The 20,801-nt window shown below is 41.1% G+C and overlaps 1 protein-coding gene across 4 annotated transcripts in view; it reads right to left on the reverse strand.

Annotated features, from left to right (window-relative positions):
• Positions 1-3,630: 3,630 nt before the first annotated feature.
• ZDHHC20 (zinc finger DHHC-type palmitoyltransferase 20) overlaps positions 3,631-20,801 on the reverse strand; it is a 49,033-nt gene continuing 31,862 nt past the window's right edge. For 2 of the 4 annotated variants that reach the window (XM_065049840.1, XM_065049855.1), the window contains 6 exons: positions 16,189-16,321; positions 14,456-14,582; positions 12,972-13,061; positions 11,702-11,817; positions 11,223-11,300; positions 3,631-6,450 (listed from right to left, as the gene is read on the reverse strand). In XM_065049840.1, the coding sequence (XP_064905912.1) occupies positions 11,263-11,300; positions 11,702-11,817; positions 12,972-13,061; positions 14,456-14,582; positions 16,189-16,321 (504 nt within the window). In that variant the 3' untranslated portion in view covers positions 3,631-6,450; positions 11,223-11,262. Of the gene's footprint in view, positions 9,062-11,222; positions 11,301-11,701; positions 11,818-12,971; positions 13,062-14,455; positions 14,583-16,188; positions 16,322-20,801 lie in introns of all 4 variants that reach the window. The other 2 variants (XM_065049831.1, XM_013366663.3) reach the window with 1 other exon arrangement.

Below are 20,801 nucleotides of genomic sequence, written 5' to 3' on the forward strand. Positions count from 1 at the left end.
TTGTCTCTTTAGGAACAGACGACTCTTTCTGTGGCCCTTTACCATCTGCCCGCCTTCTGTTCTTCAGGGGTTTTGCATAAAACAGTGCGAGTTACCAAGTGCAGCGGTGATGATTTGAAGTAGATTTATAACTTCACTCATTTCCTTTTGAAAGCTGGAATACCCCTGCTCTCCTGAAAAGGGCTATCTGGTGCTGACCAGACTGGTCACCCCTTCCTCAAGGGGCACTTGTGTAGACATTAATACTTGAGACAGAACTGATGCTACTGACATAGTGCTTTACTTCATCAGGCGTGCAAGGATCAGCCTAAGGATGGAAAGCCCGAATTAAGAGGGAAATCAGCAGCCCACTTGAAGTGCATGTACACTAGTGCACGCAGTATGGGCAACAAACAAGAGGAGCTGGAAGCCATCGTGCAGCAGGAAAGCTATGACATAGTTGCCATCACAGAAACATGGTGGGATGACTCATATGACTGGAGTGCTGCTATGTGTGGCTACAAGCTCTTCAGAAAAGATAGGCAGGGTAGGAGAGGTGGAGGGGTGGCTTTATATGTTAGAGAGTCACTCGACTCTGTTAAACTTGAGGTCAGCAGTGACAAGGTTGAGTGCCTGTGGACCAGAATCAGGGGGAAGTCCAACAAGGCTGACATCCTCGTGGGTGTCTGTTATAGACCACCCAGCCAGGACGATGAAGGAGATGAATTATTCTACAAGCAGCTGGCAGATGTCTCAAAATCGACGGCCCTTGTTCTTGTGGGTGACTTTAACCTGCCGGATATCTGCTGGGAGCTCAATACTGCACAGAAGAGGCAGTCTAGGAAGTTCCTAGAGTGTATAGAGGACAATTTCCTTCATCAGCTGGTAAATGAGCCCACCAGGGGCAAGACCTCGCTTGACCTACTGTTTACAAACAGAGAAGGGCTGGTGGGAGATGTAGTGGTTGGAGGCCGCCTGGGGCATAGCGACCATGAAATAATAGAATTTTCAATACTCAGAGATGCAGGGAGAACCATTAACAAAACCTCTACACTGGACTTCCGGAGGGCAGATTTTTGCCTATTCAGAAGTCTAGTTCAGAGCATACCCTGGGAAACAATGCTTAAAAACAAGGGGGCCCAGGAGGGCTGGACATGCTTCAAGCAGGTGGTTTTGAGTGCACAGGAACAGGCTATACCAGTGTGCCGAAAGGCTAGCCGGCGGGGAAGACAACTAGCTTGGCTAAACAGGGAGATTTTGAATGAAATCAGAAATAAAAAGAGACTTTACCGACTGTGGAAAAAAGGGCTGGCTACTTATGAAGAATTTATGGAAATAGCTAGATCATGCAGAAAAAAGATCAGGGAAACAAAAGTGCAATTTGAAGTTAACTTGGCCAATTCTGTCAGGGATAATAAAAAGTCCTTCAAATATGTTAATAACAAAAGGAGGGGCAAGGAAAACCTCCATTCTCTGTTGGACTTTGAGGGAAATATAGTTAACAAAGATGAGGAGAAAGCTGAGGTACTTAATACCTACTTTGCCTCAGTTGTTACCAGTAATACAGGTGGCCCTCAGGACAACTCATCTCTGGAGATGGTTGACAGAGACAGGAAGCCAAATAGGCCCCTTGTATTCCAGGAGGAAATAGTTGGTGATTTACTGAGCCATCTGGATCCTCACAAGTCTATGGGACCAGATGGGATCCATCCTAGAGTGATGAGGGAGCTAGCAGAAGAACTTGCCAAGCCGCTCTCCATCATCTTCCAACAGTCCTGGCTCACTGGGGAGGTCCCATATGATTGGAAATTGGCCAATGTTACCCCAGTCCACAAAAAGGGCTGCAGAGCTGACCCTGGCAACTACAGGCCTGTCAGCCTGACCTCGGTGCCTGGCAGGGTTATGGAGCAGATCATCCTGAATGGAATCACACAGGAATCACCTTCAGGATGGACAAGGGATCAGCCCCAGCCAGCATGGGTTTAGGAGGGGCAGGTCCTGTCTGACCAACCTGATCTCCTTTTATGATTAGGTGACTCACCTGGTGGATGAGGGGAAAGCCGTGGATGTGGTCTATCTGGACTTCAGCAAGGCCTTTGACACTGTCTCCCATAATATACTCTTGCAAAAGCTGGTAGCCCATGGCTTGGACAAGTGTACTCTACGCTGGGTTAAGAACTGGCTGGAGGGCCGGGCCCAGAGAGTGCTGGTGAATGGGGCTGCATCCAGCTGGCGGCCAGTCACTAGTGGTGTTCCCCAGGGGTCAGTGTTGGGTCCAGTCCTGTTTAACATCTTTATTGACGATTTAGATGAGGGGATTGAGACCATCATCAGCAAATTTGCTGATGACACCAAGTTGGGAGGGAGTGTCGACCTGCTGCAGGGCAGGAGGGCTCTGCAGAGGGATCTGGATAGACTGGAAAAATGGGCTGATTCCAATGGGATGAAGTTCAATAAGGCCAAATGCCGGGTGCTGCACTTTGGTCACAACAACCCCCTGCAGCGCTACAGGCTGGGCGCAGAGTGGCTGGAGAGCAGTCAGACAGAAAGGGACCTGGGGGTGCTAATTGACAGGAAGCTCAACATGAGCCAACAGTGTGCCCAGGTGGCCAAGAAGGCCAACGGTATCCTGTCCTGTATCAAAAACAGCGTGGTCAGCAGGACAAGGGAAGTGATCCTTCCCCTGTACTCTGCATTGGTGAGGCCACACCTGGAGTATTGTGTTCAGTTCTGGGCCCCTCAGTTCAGGAAAGACATTGAAGTGCTGGAGCGGGTCCAGAGAAGAGCAACACGACTGGTGAAGGGACTTGAACATAAGACCTATGAGGAGAGGCTGAGGGAGCTGGGGTTGTTTAGTCTAGAGAAGAGGAGGCTTAGAGGTGACCCCATCACTCTCTATAACTACCTGAAGGGAAGTTATAGCCAGGTGGGGATTGGTCTCTTCTCCCAGGCAGTTAGCAATAGGACAAGGGGGCATGGGCTTAAACTCTGCCAGGGGAAATTTAGGCTGGATATTAGAAAGAAATTCTTTACAGAGAGAGTGGTCAGGCATTGGAATGGCTGCCCAGGGAGGTGGTGGACTCGACGTCCCTGGAGGTTTTTAAACTGAGATTGGACATGGCACTTAGTGCCATGATCTAGTAAACGGACTGGAGTTGGACCAAGGGTTGGACTCGATGATCTCTGAGGTCTTTTCCAACCCAGTCAATTCTGTGTGACCAAGAAACTAGAATTACGAAGTTAGGTGGATGAGGCTGGAACTCATGGAATATTTCAGAATGCTCCATTTTTTAAAACTTCCTGGAAAGGACTGTTGAATTTACATGGCAGTGTTACTGTCACATCAATGTGAACTTGGGTGTTGCTGCCCTCTTACAGAGATTATTTCTGACCTAAAAGGAACACGGCTGATTCCCGTGGGAGTGGCAGTCTGATTTCTAAGTCCTGTTCAGTGTCCTGAAGGAATATAGTCAGACACAAGTCAGAGGTTTTTTATTTGCCCTCTCAAGTGACCTGGAAGATGTCTCAAGAGGGATCCTAATGTTAGGTTTGTTGCAGCTGGAGTGTAAAAACTGTGGAACAGTTACAAAATGTTGCCCAGGTTGGCAGTTTTTCTCACTGATGTAATACACACATGCTACAGCTTAGCAGTTTTGAGATTGTTTCACATACTTTTATTGAGCTGACGTTGCATTCACTGATGAATTCAAGTGTTCATATTTTATCACTTTGGAAAAGAGGCCTAAAATGATACAACGTTTTTATTTCAACATGAATTATACTTCAGAGAAGTACGAACAGGTCTGAACACTGATGTACAAATTCTTGAACGCACTTTCAATGGTTATAAATGGCTTAAGATAACATTTATGGAAAAGTATACATATGGGGAAATTGCACAATACAATTAAAACATGAAAGAACTTCCAGGCAAAGCAATGTGATTTTGTATTTGATTCATTTATAAAAGCCCATTTAAAAAAGTTACTTCAAGTATTAAACTATAAATGGCAACATGTTTTCTCTGTGCATAGGACTGGTCCTATCTGTAACATACAAAAAAATACAATAAATGTGTCATCAGTACATATATCTTTTACACTTTACCTCAGACTTAAATACAGCTCATTACAAGTTTAGGCAGCACAATTAAAAATAACGATGTGGAAGCAGAACAGCCGGGACATTGTGGTTAGTGCAAATGTTGATGACCCTCCTGGAAAATACAAAAATAATCACAGAGATAACCCAGGGATGTTTAATTAATCGAAGTTAAAAAGGGGAGAGGAGGCAGATCTTTAACAGCAGGATTGCCGCCTCTTTTGGTGATATTTTTATGATTGTAAATTGCCATTCAGAAAGATTTAAGTTTCTCACAATCAAGCTGACAGCAACAGGTTAAGGGATGGGACAAATAGGAACATGCTAAGCATGTAAGTTGTCAGCTAAGCTGTGTACAGGGAAGGGAATCTGCCTGTCACCATTAGTGCTTTGGTGCTAATGGTGGTCCCAGCACTTCATCCCCGACACACCTGCCTGACTGCTGAGCAGAGGATTGGAAACCCCCCGAAAAACAAAGCAATCCTGTAAACATTATCAGACTTCACTACCTAATGGAAACGAGATTCAAGTAATTGCTGTAGAAAACAAACAGCCAAACACCAGTTTTAATCAGCATTAAAATTAACTGTAATTTGCAGCTTCATTACATTTCATGACAGTTTTGTAATTAAGAAAAATGCATATAAAAGCTGTCTATATATACAAAAGAAATCGATAGAAATGAGTGTAGTAAGTATCTTCAGTATTATAACAAATCACTTTAGATGCAGCTGCTCTCTTTGGTGCTATTTAGGATAGAAGAGCCTCTGATGTTGCACTGCTGTTGCACACCTCACTGTTTTAGGTACTGTGAGAGATGAGGTCTTGATCTGCACTGAGTTAAAGTAGCTGCTATTTGGAGCCTCTGTAAGTATATACCTGAATCCCACACTTATGTACAATTTTAGATGCTGTCCTCAGAGAATGTACACTGTGAAGCTCAACTACTTTTTTAAAAAAATTTAATTTATATAGTTAGTCAGTGCTCCAGATCTAGGTAGATCTGGTTAATTTATGTCAGAGTCAATGCATCTCTTGATCCATCTGCCAGACACTGATGCTGCTGCAAACGCTGCTTTTTTCCTCCTCTTGGGGCTCTGGTGAGCTACAACCAGAACAAACCTCCAAACCCCAGAGGCTACTTACAATACAGAAGAGCCACACAAGATCCAACAAGGGAGGAAACAGTACCTGAAAACTGCAGGTGTTTAGCACTCTGGAGAACAGGACCAGTTTCTAAGACTAGCATACCAAAAGTACCCTGGTACCTGCGAATTCCACACTCAAGGGGCAGCTTTAACAGAAAAATCTTACCATAATTTCTACTCAAATTCCTAAAAATAAAAGTGCCCGAACTTCCTCTAAAATAATCCTCTGAATATGTAAAGTGGAAGTTTTAAAGGCTTACGATACGACAGTTACGACAGAAACCTACACCTCTTCCCATAACATGCCTTTGGCAGGAGCAGCAATGATCTGTGTGTTGTAGAGTCTGAGAATAAATAGTTGATAGATAAAAGCAGTATTAGCTGTGTAGTTTGAAGTATTTTCTATTTCTCTGCCTCATCTTCACAGGGACAGGTTAATCATATCGAGACACTTCAGAAATCTTGAGGAGAAATCACACTGAAATCTTGTCCTGCATCAGGCTTCTGTCCTCACATCGGGAGTTTAATGTCATTTTGTGTACATGACTCTTGTGTGTATGTAGATTTTTTAAAAAGAAAGCAGCAGTAAGAAATACTAAAGCACAGTTTCTAATTGCAGCCAATGTTAACTATTCTACAGCATCTACAATACTATTTATGGCTTGCAACAGTAATTATTTTGATAGATCTAGAAGCTTAAGGGCTCATTTTTAGTGTCAATCTAGGTTTCAAGAGTTGCTGATAGGTTAAAGCACAAAACCAGCATGTACAACATGACTCAGCCTCCTCGACAGTTCTTTTCTCAGGATCAGTCTCCCTTCTGGCCTCCTGAACCAGGCAGGGCTGCTCTTCTCGCTGCGTTCACTGGGAGTTCTCAGCTCCTCAGCGCGTGGGCCAACAGGACCCATTTCCTGGGGCAGCCCTAAGGCCACCGCCTCTGCTGACAGGGAAACCCACTGCTGCCTGCAACACCCACACAGCTGCTTCTCCTTGCCAGCTTTTTCATTCCTGGCCCTCTCCTCATTTTGCCTGTCCTACTCTTTGATACAGGGTGCCCTTGCTTATGGCCGGGGAGCTGTCAGGACAGAACTCTGAGAGACAGGAGACATCCTGCTGCTGTAGACGTGGAAACCTGCCCCCCATCCCACTCACTGTTCGACCCTTTCCTTTGAGAACTCCGTTCCTTTCTATCAGTCTGGGCTTTCTCTTAGGAACCAGTTATCTGGGGAAAAAGAGAAAAACAAAAAACAAAGAAGGAGGGGGGTCAAGGATGGTGAATTTGGAAGACTCATATTTGAATCATTTTACTACATTTGATATTTGGCAAATGACTTTTCAGTAATGCCTGCTTTTACACCAGCAGTAACTCTGGCCTCAAGAGTGGTCAAAGCACACTGGTCTCCTTTTCTCATCTGAAATGTGATAAAAATCTGGGACAAAATGTACCCGTGATCTGCATAAAGATGTCAGAAACATCAGCACTTCATGAAAAGCCATAAAAATGTCCATCAGATAGACAAAGAACTGGTTTCAGACGACCAGCACTTGCTCGAGACCACACATGGAGTTAGCACAGTCTGTTTACTTGCAGTTTTTCCTGTAGATTAACTGTCCTGATTTAAGAAATCAAAGTTATACTTTCATATGGGCGTATATTGAGCACTGGGGGGGAGGGACGAGCAGAGACTGTATTGCTGAATCAGTGGTATTTCCCATATTAGAGAGACAGATTTTGCTTATAGTTCTGCTAGATGATGACCATGCTTGCGTTACCTCAACTGCAATACACTGATGCAGTAAAATCCAGATGATACCCAGGCCCTCCATTACAGTTCCACCAGTGTTTGGGGCTGCAAATTTTGTTATTGAGAACAAGCCATTTACACCTGCAGTCTTCTGGCTGTTGTCTTCCCCAAGAAATGTTGCTGGTGCTGTACTACTGAGAGCTTATATTCAAATGAGCACTTCTCACTTGACATTCGAAAAGAAAAAGCTAAACCTTTCAAATGTGCAGCAAATGTTTTTCTAAGTTTTGAAATTAGCAAATGCAAAATTTCTTCTGCAAAGTTTGAAGAAACGCTCTGTAACTTTTATAAAACATGCAAATTTGGACCATTACTTCTGTCTCAAGAACATCCAACAGTGAACAAATCATGTTCATAGGTTCTCAAAGAATGTTCTTGTTCTAGAAGATTAATACCCAAGAAAAATTTATTCTTTCCAAGACAAAAATTACTTGTTTTAAACCTTACAGTATACTTGATACCTTCATCTTCATCATAAACATATTTAACTTAAGTAGCAATCAGTCTGGGAGAGAAATCAAACAGGTTCTTTTTGTTCAGATCATCAACTCCGTTATGGCCTTCAGTCTGTACCAAAAGGGCTCATGTCTGTTTGTAATCAGCAGCAGCCGAACATCAGAAAAGTTACAGACAGGAAAATAGTACTTGTCACTTTTTCCAGGTGCAAAACTCCAATACCACCTAAAGAGGAGACAGCAGCTTCTCTGTAGAACAGTGAAGGGGGAAAAAATGTTTGCTGTAGGTCTTGAGCTTTGGAGAGACTTCATTCCTCACACAGGAAACACATTTTGTCTTTTGTGAACACGTACATCACTGCACAAAGTACTCAATCTTTAGCAATTTCAGTATCACTTAAACTAGACTTGAAAGTGGCAGACTAAAGCATACAAATTTTCAGTGTGTTAACACATGTATGATCCAACACTAATTTTCTCATAAGTACTGGATATTCGTTTAAATGGTACCTTAGACCCAATAAAAACTTATGCCTTTATTAAAAAGATAAAACAGAAGTATAAAACAGCATTCATAAACCATCCAGAGTCCCATAGAAAAAACAGTACTCTTCCAGCTCCATTTCCTAACAACACACAACTGCACCAAGGTTTTTCTCAGGGGTACTTTACCATTTTGTTACAGCCTCATACAAAACACTGCAGACATTAACAGAAAATGTAACAGTTGTTAATTCATTTTTGGATTGGCTTTTCTTTGTATGCTGAGAGACAATTGTTGGAAGGTAATAATGTTTTTTTCAACTAAAAAAATGAGTTTGCTTCCTTGAATTCTGTTCTTGATACAGTTCAATAAATCAAGTTACAATGATCAGGGGGCTCAATCCTATAGCAAAAAAAGCAACACCTAAATAAAAGGCTTTTATGTTGTTGGCATTGCCTTGCTCCAAAGCACAGCTAGTAGAAGGAATCCTCAGTCCTGAAAGACTTTGAAGGCTGTGACCATGGTGTAGAATGGTTAATAAGAGGGGAAGAGATATCATCCAGTCCTCTTCCCCATCACCTGGTGTTTGAACCATGTAGCGTCGCACTTCAGACTCACTGGCCATGCTCTATGTTGACTTCCCCCCCTCCCCCCTTTTATTTTTCTCTTTTCCTTTTTTCTTTCTTTCTTTCTTTCCCCTGAATACTTCCTCTGAAGTGACTTCTGCAGTGCCTAAGGTATGAAGTTTGCCCGTGGGGAGGCAGGAGTCCCTGCGATCTACCCCACCACTGCAGCATTAACAGAAATGCATAGTTCCCACTCTGGACCTTGTGCATCCAAGCAGGGCACTTCAGGATTTGGCCCTTTGGTAGCAGTAGATAATTCAGTGTTGCATAAATGCACGTTAAGAATCTTAAGGCATCTGTCTTAACTTCCCTGCTCTGCAATAGTGCGTACAAGAATCCATTGTACTGTGCAGAAACTTGAATTTCTTGTCTCTTTCTAAAATGTTCATGTTCCTTTTTTTAACTGCTCACTTCTTCCAAACAAAATTAAGTAATATTCAAGCACAAAATGTGTTGCAGAAACCTAGTGAAACAAAAAAGTTAATTAGCAAAATTATACCATAAGCTTTGAAAAAACAGATCATAGTGTGCTACAAGAATGCAGCTAGGTAACGTCATTTACAGGCTCCTGATTCAGGACCGCAGTTAAGGAAACTTCAACTCATAATTAGCCTTCTGGGAGGTGTGAGGTCTTTGTTTTGTTTTAAACCTCTTACATTTTAGAAGATTATCTCCACTAAGAATGCAAATCCATCACCACTGACCTGTGGCTAAAGTCTCTTGGATCCCTGATTGGCACAAGCTGCTCATTTAATTTGACTGATAGATATAGTGACACAAATTATATTTGCCCAGGTGAGGCTTGGGAACTGCTGGCTGGGGGGTCACCTTCTTTTACAAATCATGCTCTTTACGATAATCTGTAAATTTTACTTGTCAGCCATAACTTTGACTGCTTCTGCTACATCTTATAGGCATAAAATTGAAAAATACAACTATCAGTTTGTCAAAGTGTATGTGACAGTGCATGGAACAGATGCTGAATCACAGCTATTGCATAGTGGCTTACAATTGCAGGGCAACTAGAATTCACCACCTTGGCCTATATAAACTGTGATCAAATCCAGCTGAACTCAGAATGGCTGAAATGTTGGGCTACTGACTTAACCATTACTCGAGATAACGCATTCCAAAATGTTTTTGCATGGTGTACAATTATGCACCACTTATTTATACAACTTTTGAAACTAAAGCAGGCTGGGCAATTCGACACAAAGTACACAATTTTCCTTTGATAAATTTGGCCTGACTTTAACTAGAGAGGGAGAACAGAAAGGAAGCTGATCCCAAACTATTACCAGTTAATTGTCTTGCCTAAGCCAGTCACTTATGCTCCCTCTCTGGGTCAGTGGACTGACCCTGTCAAAGGCTGCTGGGATGAACTGCTCTCACAATATCTCTTCCTTTCTGTGAATAGAAAAGCTTTAGCCTCCTGTTTAGATTACTTTTATATAGGTAGAGGCTCAAAGGAGCCCTTGCTTGGGACATCCACTTGCACATTTATATAAAGTGTTAAGAAAAGTTGCAAAGGGAAAAATCATTACTGGTTGGTTGATTGGTTCTCATGGTTGAGTAGGTTTCTCAGAAGTACCACTAATTAGCCTAATTTTGGTTTTGTACAAGTTTACAGAGTAGTCTGACCAATATCAGTTCAAGCATTGCATCATCTCCCACTAAGACCTTTTAGACAGATTTTTTTTCTTGAAAAAACAAACAAACAATCCCCAAACCTCACCAAAACAATGATTCTAGGTAAGGCTTATTTAAAAAAATTAAAGAATTAAGTGATCCTAAAGTTACTGAGCCCACTAAACTCAGATATTTTGTTTTCTTTCCAAAGGAAATGGGAATTCCTTGCAAGCTCTGTCTCCCACTTTTTTTTGGGTAGGAAAAATAAAGGCAGGGGGGTGAATGACTCGGCCCTCAGCATCTACAGTTGCTAGTTGTCCAAATAAGTTTGTTTCTCTCCCAAAGAGGAACGCTTAACAGGAGCTTATAAACTCACCACAGTATGAAGGTATCTAATTTACTCACTGGAAATATAATACACTAAGGGAAGTTTTCACATACGCAGCAGCACTCACTGTATTTCCTGAATGCAAAATGTGTGCTGAGCTCTTACATAACAGAACATCACCGTCAGTTTAAGGGTGACAAAGCAGACCGTATGCAAGTACCTATAGCTACGTATTGATCTTCCTTCCTTGTGCACACAGCTTCTTATAATATGAAAGCAGAGCACCGCCCACCAATAAACAATTAAGACAACAGTTAAGGAGCTGTTCATTAAGAGCAGTGCTTCCTTCATCTTGAAATTGCCTGTTTAGCAGATGAGATTATTTTCCCTGGTCAGGTAACAAATCCAGCGCTACCCACTTCAACCTAAATTACAGGATTAGTCTGACTCATCTCAGATCTAACCAACCCACGTTTCCTGCACTACAGCATTACTGCCATTCTTGTCTTCTGGACAGCCATTCAGAGTTTTATTTAGGTTTTTCTATTTCTCATCCAACATCAGAGGACTCCTCTGCATTCCGTGACTAGTGACTTTTGACTTCAAGATGTCTATTTTAGTTTACTGGTACATATACAGAAATGGCAATCAATTATGTTGGTCTTACCTGTTTCTCACTGAGATGGCTGGTTAGTAATCAGCTGAGATCAGCTTTCCAATGAAACTATAATATGCTTTTTTGCACCTAAAATGTGAGAATTTCAATTATGTGTTTTTGCAGATTTGCACAACAAATAGCAAAGACTTGAAACCATTTATCATGTTATGCCTATTTTAGAAAAATATTTCCCTCTCCCTAATCAAACGTAAAAAGATCCAAAAAATCTCAGAACAGGAAGTATGGAAGCAAGAATTCTCTGTCTACTACCTTAGTTTAATAACTCAGTTTGGAGCAGAGCATGAGACACAAGTTAGCCTTAACTCACAAACATGCTGACTTGATTCTACAGAACAAATGATGTTCTACTTGACTACAACCAATGCCTAAAGACATTTTAGGCCTACAAAAAAAAAAAAAAAAAGGGAAAAACCCACCACAAAAAAGAATAAAAATAGAATAATCAGAAATGTAATGGTGCAGGCTACCTGATTTAACATTTTCCTCTTCTGGGCCACTTTCCACCCACTGACTGTCACTGGCTAGCAATCGATTTTGTGATTCACTGAGTGGTCGAGGAGAAAAGGACTGATTGGCTCCAGAGCTGAAAAGTAAGCAAAGTCAACAGGAATTCTGTAACAGCAGTAGCTGCTTATTTCATACATTTCTGGAGTAGTGAAATTACTTAAGAGCAAAGTAAATAACAAAAAATGCCCTACACTGCCAACTAAAAATGGCCCCCTGCCTCCAACCCTAATTCTCCTATAGGTATGTTCCAGTCATCAGTCTAAACCCCTACCTGACATAGGCCACTCACAGTTCTAATGGAAAAAAAGCAGAGACTGATAGGCAAGAAATGGCATACTAATAACAACACTACTGCCACATAGTTACAACAAAAACCTAACCAGTACTGACTGAAAGAACAACCTAATGTCACCTTATCCCATCAGTCAATGGTAGGGCCTTCTGCTGAACATCTTCCTAATGCAAAAGGATACCTTCCTGTTGTGTAAATCCTACAGGTTATATAGCATTGGAAGCAACTTCTTCTCAGACTTGCCTTTCAACCCTCCTGATGCCTGATAACTCAGGTGATTGCTGTTGACAACACAAAATTCATTTGACAGCTACAAATTCGCCAAACTGTACAGAAGACTTCAAAAATGACAAACATAAACATCTCCACAAGTTTCACATGCTCCTGTGTCTTTGAATCTAAAGCAAGCTTTCTGAAAATACGTGGAAGCTGCAAAGCACGCACCTTTGGAGGGATAAAAAGTAATCAGCTAAAAACCCTCCAGTGCTAAAGCCAGCAATAGGCACAGTGATCCACCTCTCTTGCAAACTGTGTCTCAGTATCCCTTGTTTAAGCACGCTGGAGGAGGTGAAATACAAATAATATACATACCTTGCCTTTCTCTAATTCAAAAAAAAATCTTAAACTTTTTTTTTTCCCATGACCATTATTCAGTCTTCCGTAGGACTTTTTAGATTGTTGTCAAGAGCCAGTAACCTCTCATACTTTCTGTACTACAGTTTCCTTAGAACCATATTCTGTTATAGGTCAAAATCAAGAAACAGCATTTCTGCATCAAGCAGCACCATTTTGTAGTCTTGATCCATCCTATCCTTCTCTGGCGACTTACTAACTTGCTCTGAACATCACAAGATGTATAAAAAATAGTTTTCAAACCATGTTTTTTCCAGATGAAGTACAGAACAGTACAAAATCAGTATCTTAAATGCTATAATTACCTTTTGGCAGGTTCATTTTGGCTTGAGACAGTAAGTTGCTCTGGATCCACGATCACCAAACGAGTTGGAAAATTACACCCGTCACCCAAACTAAACCAGAAACAAAGATTCAAATCAGTGTTTGTACTTTTAACTGCACTGAACAAGTACCCATGCAAAAGATAAATGCCACAGGCTCAAATCAATCACTTGAGTGCGGCGCTGAGTTGTACAAGGCAGTTCTACCACTTAAGCTGGTTGATCAGTTAATTAAATCTTGGAGCTCAAGTGATTCCTACCTTATCACTGAAGTAGGGATTGCTGAGCACAGCACTAGTCTATGTGTTTCAGGAACATCAGTGTTTCTGCAGATGGTAGCCCTAGTCTTCCCCCAATGCACCATGCACACATAGTTGGACTATCTGGTATTTACAACCCCAGAAGCTGTAGCATAAATTATATTCTAGTCACCGTGCTTTCCCCTCTGCCCATCATTCTAAGGTTAGCTAAGCCTTCTTTTAAAGCAAGTCTAATCAGGATAAAATGCGGTGGCAAAACAGACTGATGTAAAATATAGCTTCTTTTTAAAATCACATGTAAAGTCACGGTAATTGAGCAAACAGCTGAGGCAACTTAAGATTTTGTTATTATCTCTGCTGTTTGCTACCAGACCTCAGCTTCACAAACAGGTTCACCATGTTGAACAGATACACAAACCTCCAAAAGCAGTGTTGAAACACAGCACCTACGTTGTTCTGCTGACTTTCTGGAATGATGGGACTGGGCAGCAGGTCAGTCTTGCTTCATCAAGCTGCTCTGATGCTCATCTGCAACTCCCTAATACTGGCTCAGCAGAAGTTTTAAACCCAGTATTTTGCATTGTATCAGAATTTCTTTTTCACTACTGCATATCTATATGCACTTTCTCAGGCGGCTTTCAATATTGAAACTGTCACCTACAGCAGGGGTGTCAAACTTATTTTCACCCAGGGCCATGTCAGCCTCGCAGTTGCCTTCAAAGGCCAAATGTAATTTTGGGACTGAATAAATGTAGGAGTAGCTACATTTGGAACAACAGAAAAGCTGTCACGTTTTTTCAAGGGTAAGAGGGCGTGTTTTTAAACTGATGTTGTTTTAATGCAGCTGAAGTTCAAGCATTGGGATCTCCCCTGAGCTGCTGATTTCTGCTCTGTAATCAGACACTAATACTGCCACCAAAAGGTGTATAATTTTTGAAATACACCTCTCAAAGCTTTCCAAACTTCCATATTTAGAAGGCCCTTGTCAATGAGGCCCTTGTCTTTGAATGAAAACCTTGCGCAGTTTGCTCACTTTTCTCCTGCACATTTTCTCTATACCAATATTAACCCTGCAGGATTTACAAGTTGGCTTTTCAGTTGTGCCTTTTTTTTTTTTAATTTTATTTTTTTTTTTTTTAAGAGAAGGGGAAGCAAGGTGGAAGTCATGGCATCAATTTATTCTCTATTTCCATTCAGACTGAATACCTGGTAAAGATAGGGAGTAGCCAATACTTCTTTTCATCTCCGAAAACCTCCCTCAGATTTTTGCTGCATCCAAGAGAAAATCCATTTTTATCAGGGCCATTTCGAAATGTGGGTGCACGGAATGTTTCTGTAAAAGAAAAACATGTGATATCTCTAGAGCGATAAGGAGTCAGGGAAGACGAATAAACAGACTCAAGCTTCTCCCCTGTGAAAAGTGTTGAGCAAGCAGAGACGATCTTGATGTGTATTATGGGGGGAAAAAAAGTCACATCGAATCATCAGAGAGCATTAAAAAATATCACAAGGTTAATGACAAAAATAGAAATGAAAGGTAAGAAAGTTCATGTAATCAGAACAGTCATCTTTCTCTCTTTACATCTAACATAAGGCCTGAGACAGAGCTAAGTACCATGAGCACGCCAAAGATACCACAGCCCTTATTCACTGATGGTGAGTCTCTCTTTGGCCTGTGAAGCCTTTGAGCAGAACACTTCCTCTTCTACAAGCCACTCACCACAGGCTCTGCTGGACCTAAATCCATACAGGTCACTCTCTCACTTCTGTCAAGGTCTGAAGTTGGATCAAGAGCATCCCATGGTCTCAGAGGAAGTTAAGATCTATTACATTGGAAATAACAGACACACCACAAACTATAGAAAATCACCAGAATTTTTTGAGTTGGCCAGGTTACACCCTTGGCCAGGAACCAAAAGGACACATTGATCTCCCCATACCAACAGCTTGTCTTTTTAAAGTCACGATCCAGAAAGTGAATAAAGTACTGACTGTGTTGCCAGTACTGACCACTGACTTTTGGGCAAAGAACATGCTGAAATTTTTTTCAAAGCAAAAAGAGAGACTGTGAATATTCATTAGCTGTAGATATGTTACAAGAAAAAGGACTCAAACAATCCTCCTGTCAAGCAATCAAAGAAATTCCTTTTCCTCCATCAAAAATTCTAGCAACCTGAAAATTATTTCACTTTCAATCAACTCAATTTTGAGGATAGAAATCTAACATTCACTGAAAGGTATAAGATCTTGACTTATTCAGTTGTGGAAATACCCAACCATCTCCTGTCCCCATGACCCTGCAAAAAAACCACTTTCAAAAATGCTTTAGCAAGAACTTCAGATATTTTAACTTATGCACATAACTTGCTTATGCTGGTCAATGCCATTCAAAACCTTTAGGCACAGAAATTATGGGAATCTCTTCTTATTTAGGAAACATGCATCAGTGTTTCAATTTTTACTGCACTGCTTTTACAAGCCATGTCCTAATAGTGAGGTCCATTTTATTTCACAGAATTTAAGAATTCTCTTTTGGATCTGGTTCAAAATGTGGTATGTTCATATACAGTAGAGACTTCACTTTGGTTGGGGCCACCCAGCTACTCGAAGTATTATAACAGGGTTACTAGCACATAGCAATTATGTTACACACTTAACACTATATAAAAACACAAGAAAAATGCACAGGGCCACAAAAATGCAAACAAAAGAAAGTAATATTCATCATGAATCCACATGCTTGGCTCCAGCAGAGAACCCCTACACACGCTTCATTTTCCAGTATGCTTCACCTTTAATTACTTTCATCAAATATGCTCCATATTGCACAATGTTTAAAAATTCCATTGATATGTGATGGCATATCCTGTAGGCCTCACGTTCTCATCGACCTGTTGGTTTTCTGGACAAGGTACAGTTCCACATTTCAATTAACTAACCTATGGTTGATCTGTTTTTGCCAACCAGCCAGCAGTGGTAGCTGAAGAGCGACAGTATGCTGATGAAGAACATGGCTGCCACAAAGAAAAGGAACAGCACATGGAATTTTGCATGGGTATCTGGCAATTCGTTCTGAGGAGAAAGAGAGAAAGAGATTAATACGTTAACACTTTTTAGCAACTAATGCGGTATTATTGCTAAACATTTCCTGCCACACCCATTCTGCTATAGGTCTTCCATCTCGCTTTTCACAAAGTGAAAAAAGCACAAGCCTGACTTTCCTTGTCTGACATGTTAAACTGGCGTGTGGCAGCTGATGGGCACCCTTCACATCTGCGTTCAGTAGCATGAGCGCCTGTGTTGATCTGTTTGATAGCACTGTGTATAACCAAGGGTTAGTTTTTTTAAATGCACGGTAGGGGGCAAATAAAAAAATTTCCAATACTAAAAAATGTTAAATGTGCAGCCACACCCAAAGAGACACAGGGAAAACATGTCCAAAATCACCTTCTTTGAAGGGAAGAAAATACAACAAAAACTCCAAACCTTTTCCTGGCAAGTAATAATACTGAACAACTTCTGAACCAGTCTAAGGAACGTGAAAGGGACATGGCTGTCATACTGTGCTTCCAAGACCAAACGACTCTTAGACAAGACCTGGGACAGATCTTCAGGTTTTTATGATCTTTAAGGTTTAGCCAACAACCACCATGTACCTAGCAAACCAAATTTGCCATGCCTGACCAGGCAGAAGCGATTCACCAGAAGATCTACATGAAACACAACAATTTCAGTACAACCACCATAAAGAAAAAACACCCTCCCACCCATATCAGATAGCTGATTCCACCCCCAACCCCAACTATTTTTAGGCTTGCACTTTCAGGAAGCCAACAGGATTTGTAACAATACTATTCTAGTTCTGTATCCTCAAAATCACAATATTTTTAAATTGACCTTTAACAGCACTATGAAAGCAGAGAGGCTATTTTTATTTAGCTGTTCAGTTAGCATTGTTGCCATTACTTTTTCCATCAGGTCATCCACTATACCCACTTATCTAAGGCTGATTTTTTTTTCTTTTTAAAACACATTTCATTTAAGATCAAGTGCACATAGATGTATCTATATCCCTGTACACTGTCAATATTTATAGGCAACATATTACAAGTCTCCTTCCTTCCGTGATGGTGCAAATAACTACCATGAATGACTGGATTAGAAAAACTATAGAAGGAACAGTACTTAAGTAATTACAGCAATATTGGATTTTACCTTTGGACAATTCTCTGCAGCTTTCCTGCGGCAAAGCTTTGCGCAAACAGAGACAATTTATTAAACACTAGTATTACGTTAAGATGAAGTGTTTGAAAACAGCACAGGCTTTGTTAAGAAATGGTCGGTGTGCACACGTGTCCTCGGACACACCGAGTTCCGATCCCCACCAGCAGCCTGAGCCCCCGTTCTCCAAGAGAACAGAGGGGAGGGTGCACAAGAGCACCCTACTGACTGCCAAGCCATGGAATTTTCTACCGAAGCATGGAAGTGTTGCTGTTCAGATTGTGGCTGGATCACTTTCAAGTGGTTCTTCAGCTTGAACAGCATGACTACACCAGGTGCATTCCTTGCTAGTTGTCTGCATCACAAGTAAGATTTGAATATGACTAAACCATTCGTAAAGGCCTGAAAAGCTTAGAGTACTCCTGAGGCAGAAAGTAATGGTTTATAAATTACAAAATCTTTGTGACTTAAAAATGTATCTATTACCATTAGACATATTAGACATCGTTTCAGTCAAAACCATTAAAAAAAATTGCCATTCTTTACACAATTTTGTTTAAAAAGAGAAGCCGTAACATGTCAGTACAGTTGTTCTTCTTCCCGATATCCTTCAATATGGAGATTTGTTTGTGGGATGTATCTTTAGCATAACATCTGAAATGGAACCAATACTTCAGAAAATAAGGCAAGAAACATGAAAGCTTAGTGCAAATTAACCTTTAAATTCCCAACTCTATACCCAAAGAGTGCTATTAGCAGTCTTAGCTAAAACGCTAACACATCTGTTGTAGGCAAGATGTATGGCTTTTAAGTCACGTTAATCTGCGTAAAAAGCCTAAGGTAAGCCCAAGCTTCTACCCTGGAGTCAGGCAGATAGAGCATTTTCAAAACTGCTGGAGTAACCAAATGATAGCAGAGTCCAGCTCCCTGAGCTGCCATCTAAGTTGAGTTTCCTTATTTACTACCTTTTATTTTGATGCAGTTTTGCTTAGACAATTTGTGCAACAGTCCATCTCCTCCCTGCTGTAGGGATGTGTTGTGTTTTGTGATCCCTTGAAATCAAAGCAAAATACACACTCCAATCGCTACTTATTCCTAAGCTTCATGTTAAAGCTATGATGACTTTACCTCAGATCACACTGCAGTGCTCCCCAGTTTCATAATTAATTTTTGTAACTTCTATTTCTACACCTCTTTTGGAATTGCATATTTCACAAAATAGTTTTCTATAAAGAATTCTCAGGCCAGTTGATTTTGAATCTCAAAAGAGCAGAAGAAGCTTAGCCTTTGTGTTTTCTCTGGGCCAGAAAATAGAAGTTTATTTCAGCTGCATCTTCCTAAAACAGTATCTCTATAACCTGGATAAAGATTTTTTGAATTATGCACAAATAGTCTGCATTTTCCCCAGGAAGCATCTCCCTCTTCTGACTACCTAATCTCAGCCACTGGTTTTAAGTTCTTGAATGACAGTTGCAGAACTGAAGCATCTTTCAAAAAAGGCCAGTTCCTTCCTGGAGAGAAGCACGCAGGCTCTGAGTGCACATAACAAGCCTATTTGCAGTTGTGTTCTAGCAGCAGTCCACACGCCACAGCATGTGAAAAGAGAATGCAACTTCAGACATTAGTTATTTAAAATCATTATGCTCAGTAGCAGCACGGAAGCAGAGGCTTGCAGGTGAGGGAGCTGCAGAGCTTGCAGAGGGAAACAACTTGCACAATAAAATTCAGGCTACTTAGCACACGTAATAGGCTAAAGCCAGCCACTATACTAAAGAGTCTTCTACAAACTCCTTCCCAAGCATAAAGGCATTTGACCATTTATCAGGCCACAAAAAAACCCAAAACCACAACAAAAATGTGTTGTCAGAGCTTGACTTGTTACTAACTTTCTTTTACCTAGGTCTATCTTAAATCTAGGAAAAAACCTCAGAAGATCTGGTATATATACTTATATAGTGAGTTCTACCTAAGGAGCTGGAATTGCTGTTTTCGTTAATACAACCAAAGTTTTGCAGAAACGTATGTGATCTGCCCAGAACACATATCACTTCCTTATATAAGCTATACTTAGGATTGCCAAAATAATTTGGAGGACAATGAAAGACACTGAAAACAGCTGGAAAATATGCAGGTTTCAAGGGGGAGTGAGTACTACCATGCACTGTGTAAACAAGGCACCAAGAACTGGGCGTTCAGCCAGTGTTGGTGTTTGTGTCAAATACATTTGGTTAAACTGAGGTTTTATCTGCTCAACTTTAGTAATTTCCTGGGTAGAAATAAAAATTTCATGAGTATATGAAAAGTAGTTATGAACATAAAAAAAGAGAGTAATTCACATTCCCTTGATCTACAAAACAGATTTTAACATCTGCATCAGTGTATAAGGCTGTGGTAAACATTTACAGCTGGTGTGGCACCACTGTGTGAACAGTATCAAGATCTTTCTTCAGCACTTCTGCAGAGCATGAAAGATGGTACGTAAAAGTTTTGCATGTGCCAGTGGGAAACACAAAGACTTTTTTCAGCAGAGGAGTTAGGTAGGTGTGCCTGTCTCACAATGCTTGCAAGTGTTGCATATGTGTGTCACGTCTCCTTGCAAGTACTACCAACAGTGCACAACAATGGGTTGCTAAAATTTGTGCAGTTCGCACAGTGAACTTCACCACCTCATTACTACAAGTTCTGAAGCGACCACGGCTACACTCCCCAAGAGGCAGTTCATTGTCCGCCCAAACACTGGATATATACAGCAGTTGGTTGCACACCTCCCTGAAAAACATCTATGAGGAAGCAAAAAAGAAACACTACCTTTTGAAGGTATACTATAACATTTCTGATAGTCCAGCTTTGAAAAATCATCTTGAGAGCTTCAGCATAAAATGTCAGAACAGTAATCTGTCTGATGCTGTAGCAGACAAAGCTGAGTGTTAGCAATGTACTGAAGCAGCCTACAGACAGCGCCTGTCAGCAGCACTCTGCTCTGGATACAGATGTACAGAGAAGCTTCCAGTACTCTATTCTGCAGCCAACAGCACTTGACTAAAGGTTACATACTAGAGACATACTAAACATTACAAGCCTACATAATACTAAATTTTGCAAGCCTACTCCCTTTTTACAAGGAGTCACGTGGGAAAGACAAGGGGTAATGGGTACAAGTAACTCCTGGGGAGATTCTGACTGGACACAGGAGGAAACTTTTCATTATGAGAACCATCAGCCATTGGAATAATTCCCCAGGGAAGTGGAGGATTCCCCAACACTGGACACTTAAAATTCAGCTGAACAGGGTGCTGGGCCACCTTGTCTAGACCATGCTTTTGACAAGAAA

This window comes from Columba livia, chromosome 1, assembly GCF_036013475.1.
Source record: "Columba livia isolate bColLiv1 breed racing homer chromosome 1, bColLiv1.pat.W.v2, whole genome shotgun sequence".
Lineage (NCBI taxonomy): Eukaryota > Metazoa > Chordata > Aves > Columbiformes > Columbidae > Columba > Columba livia.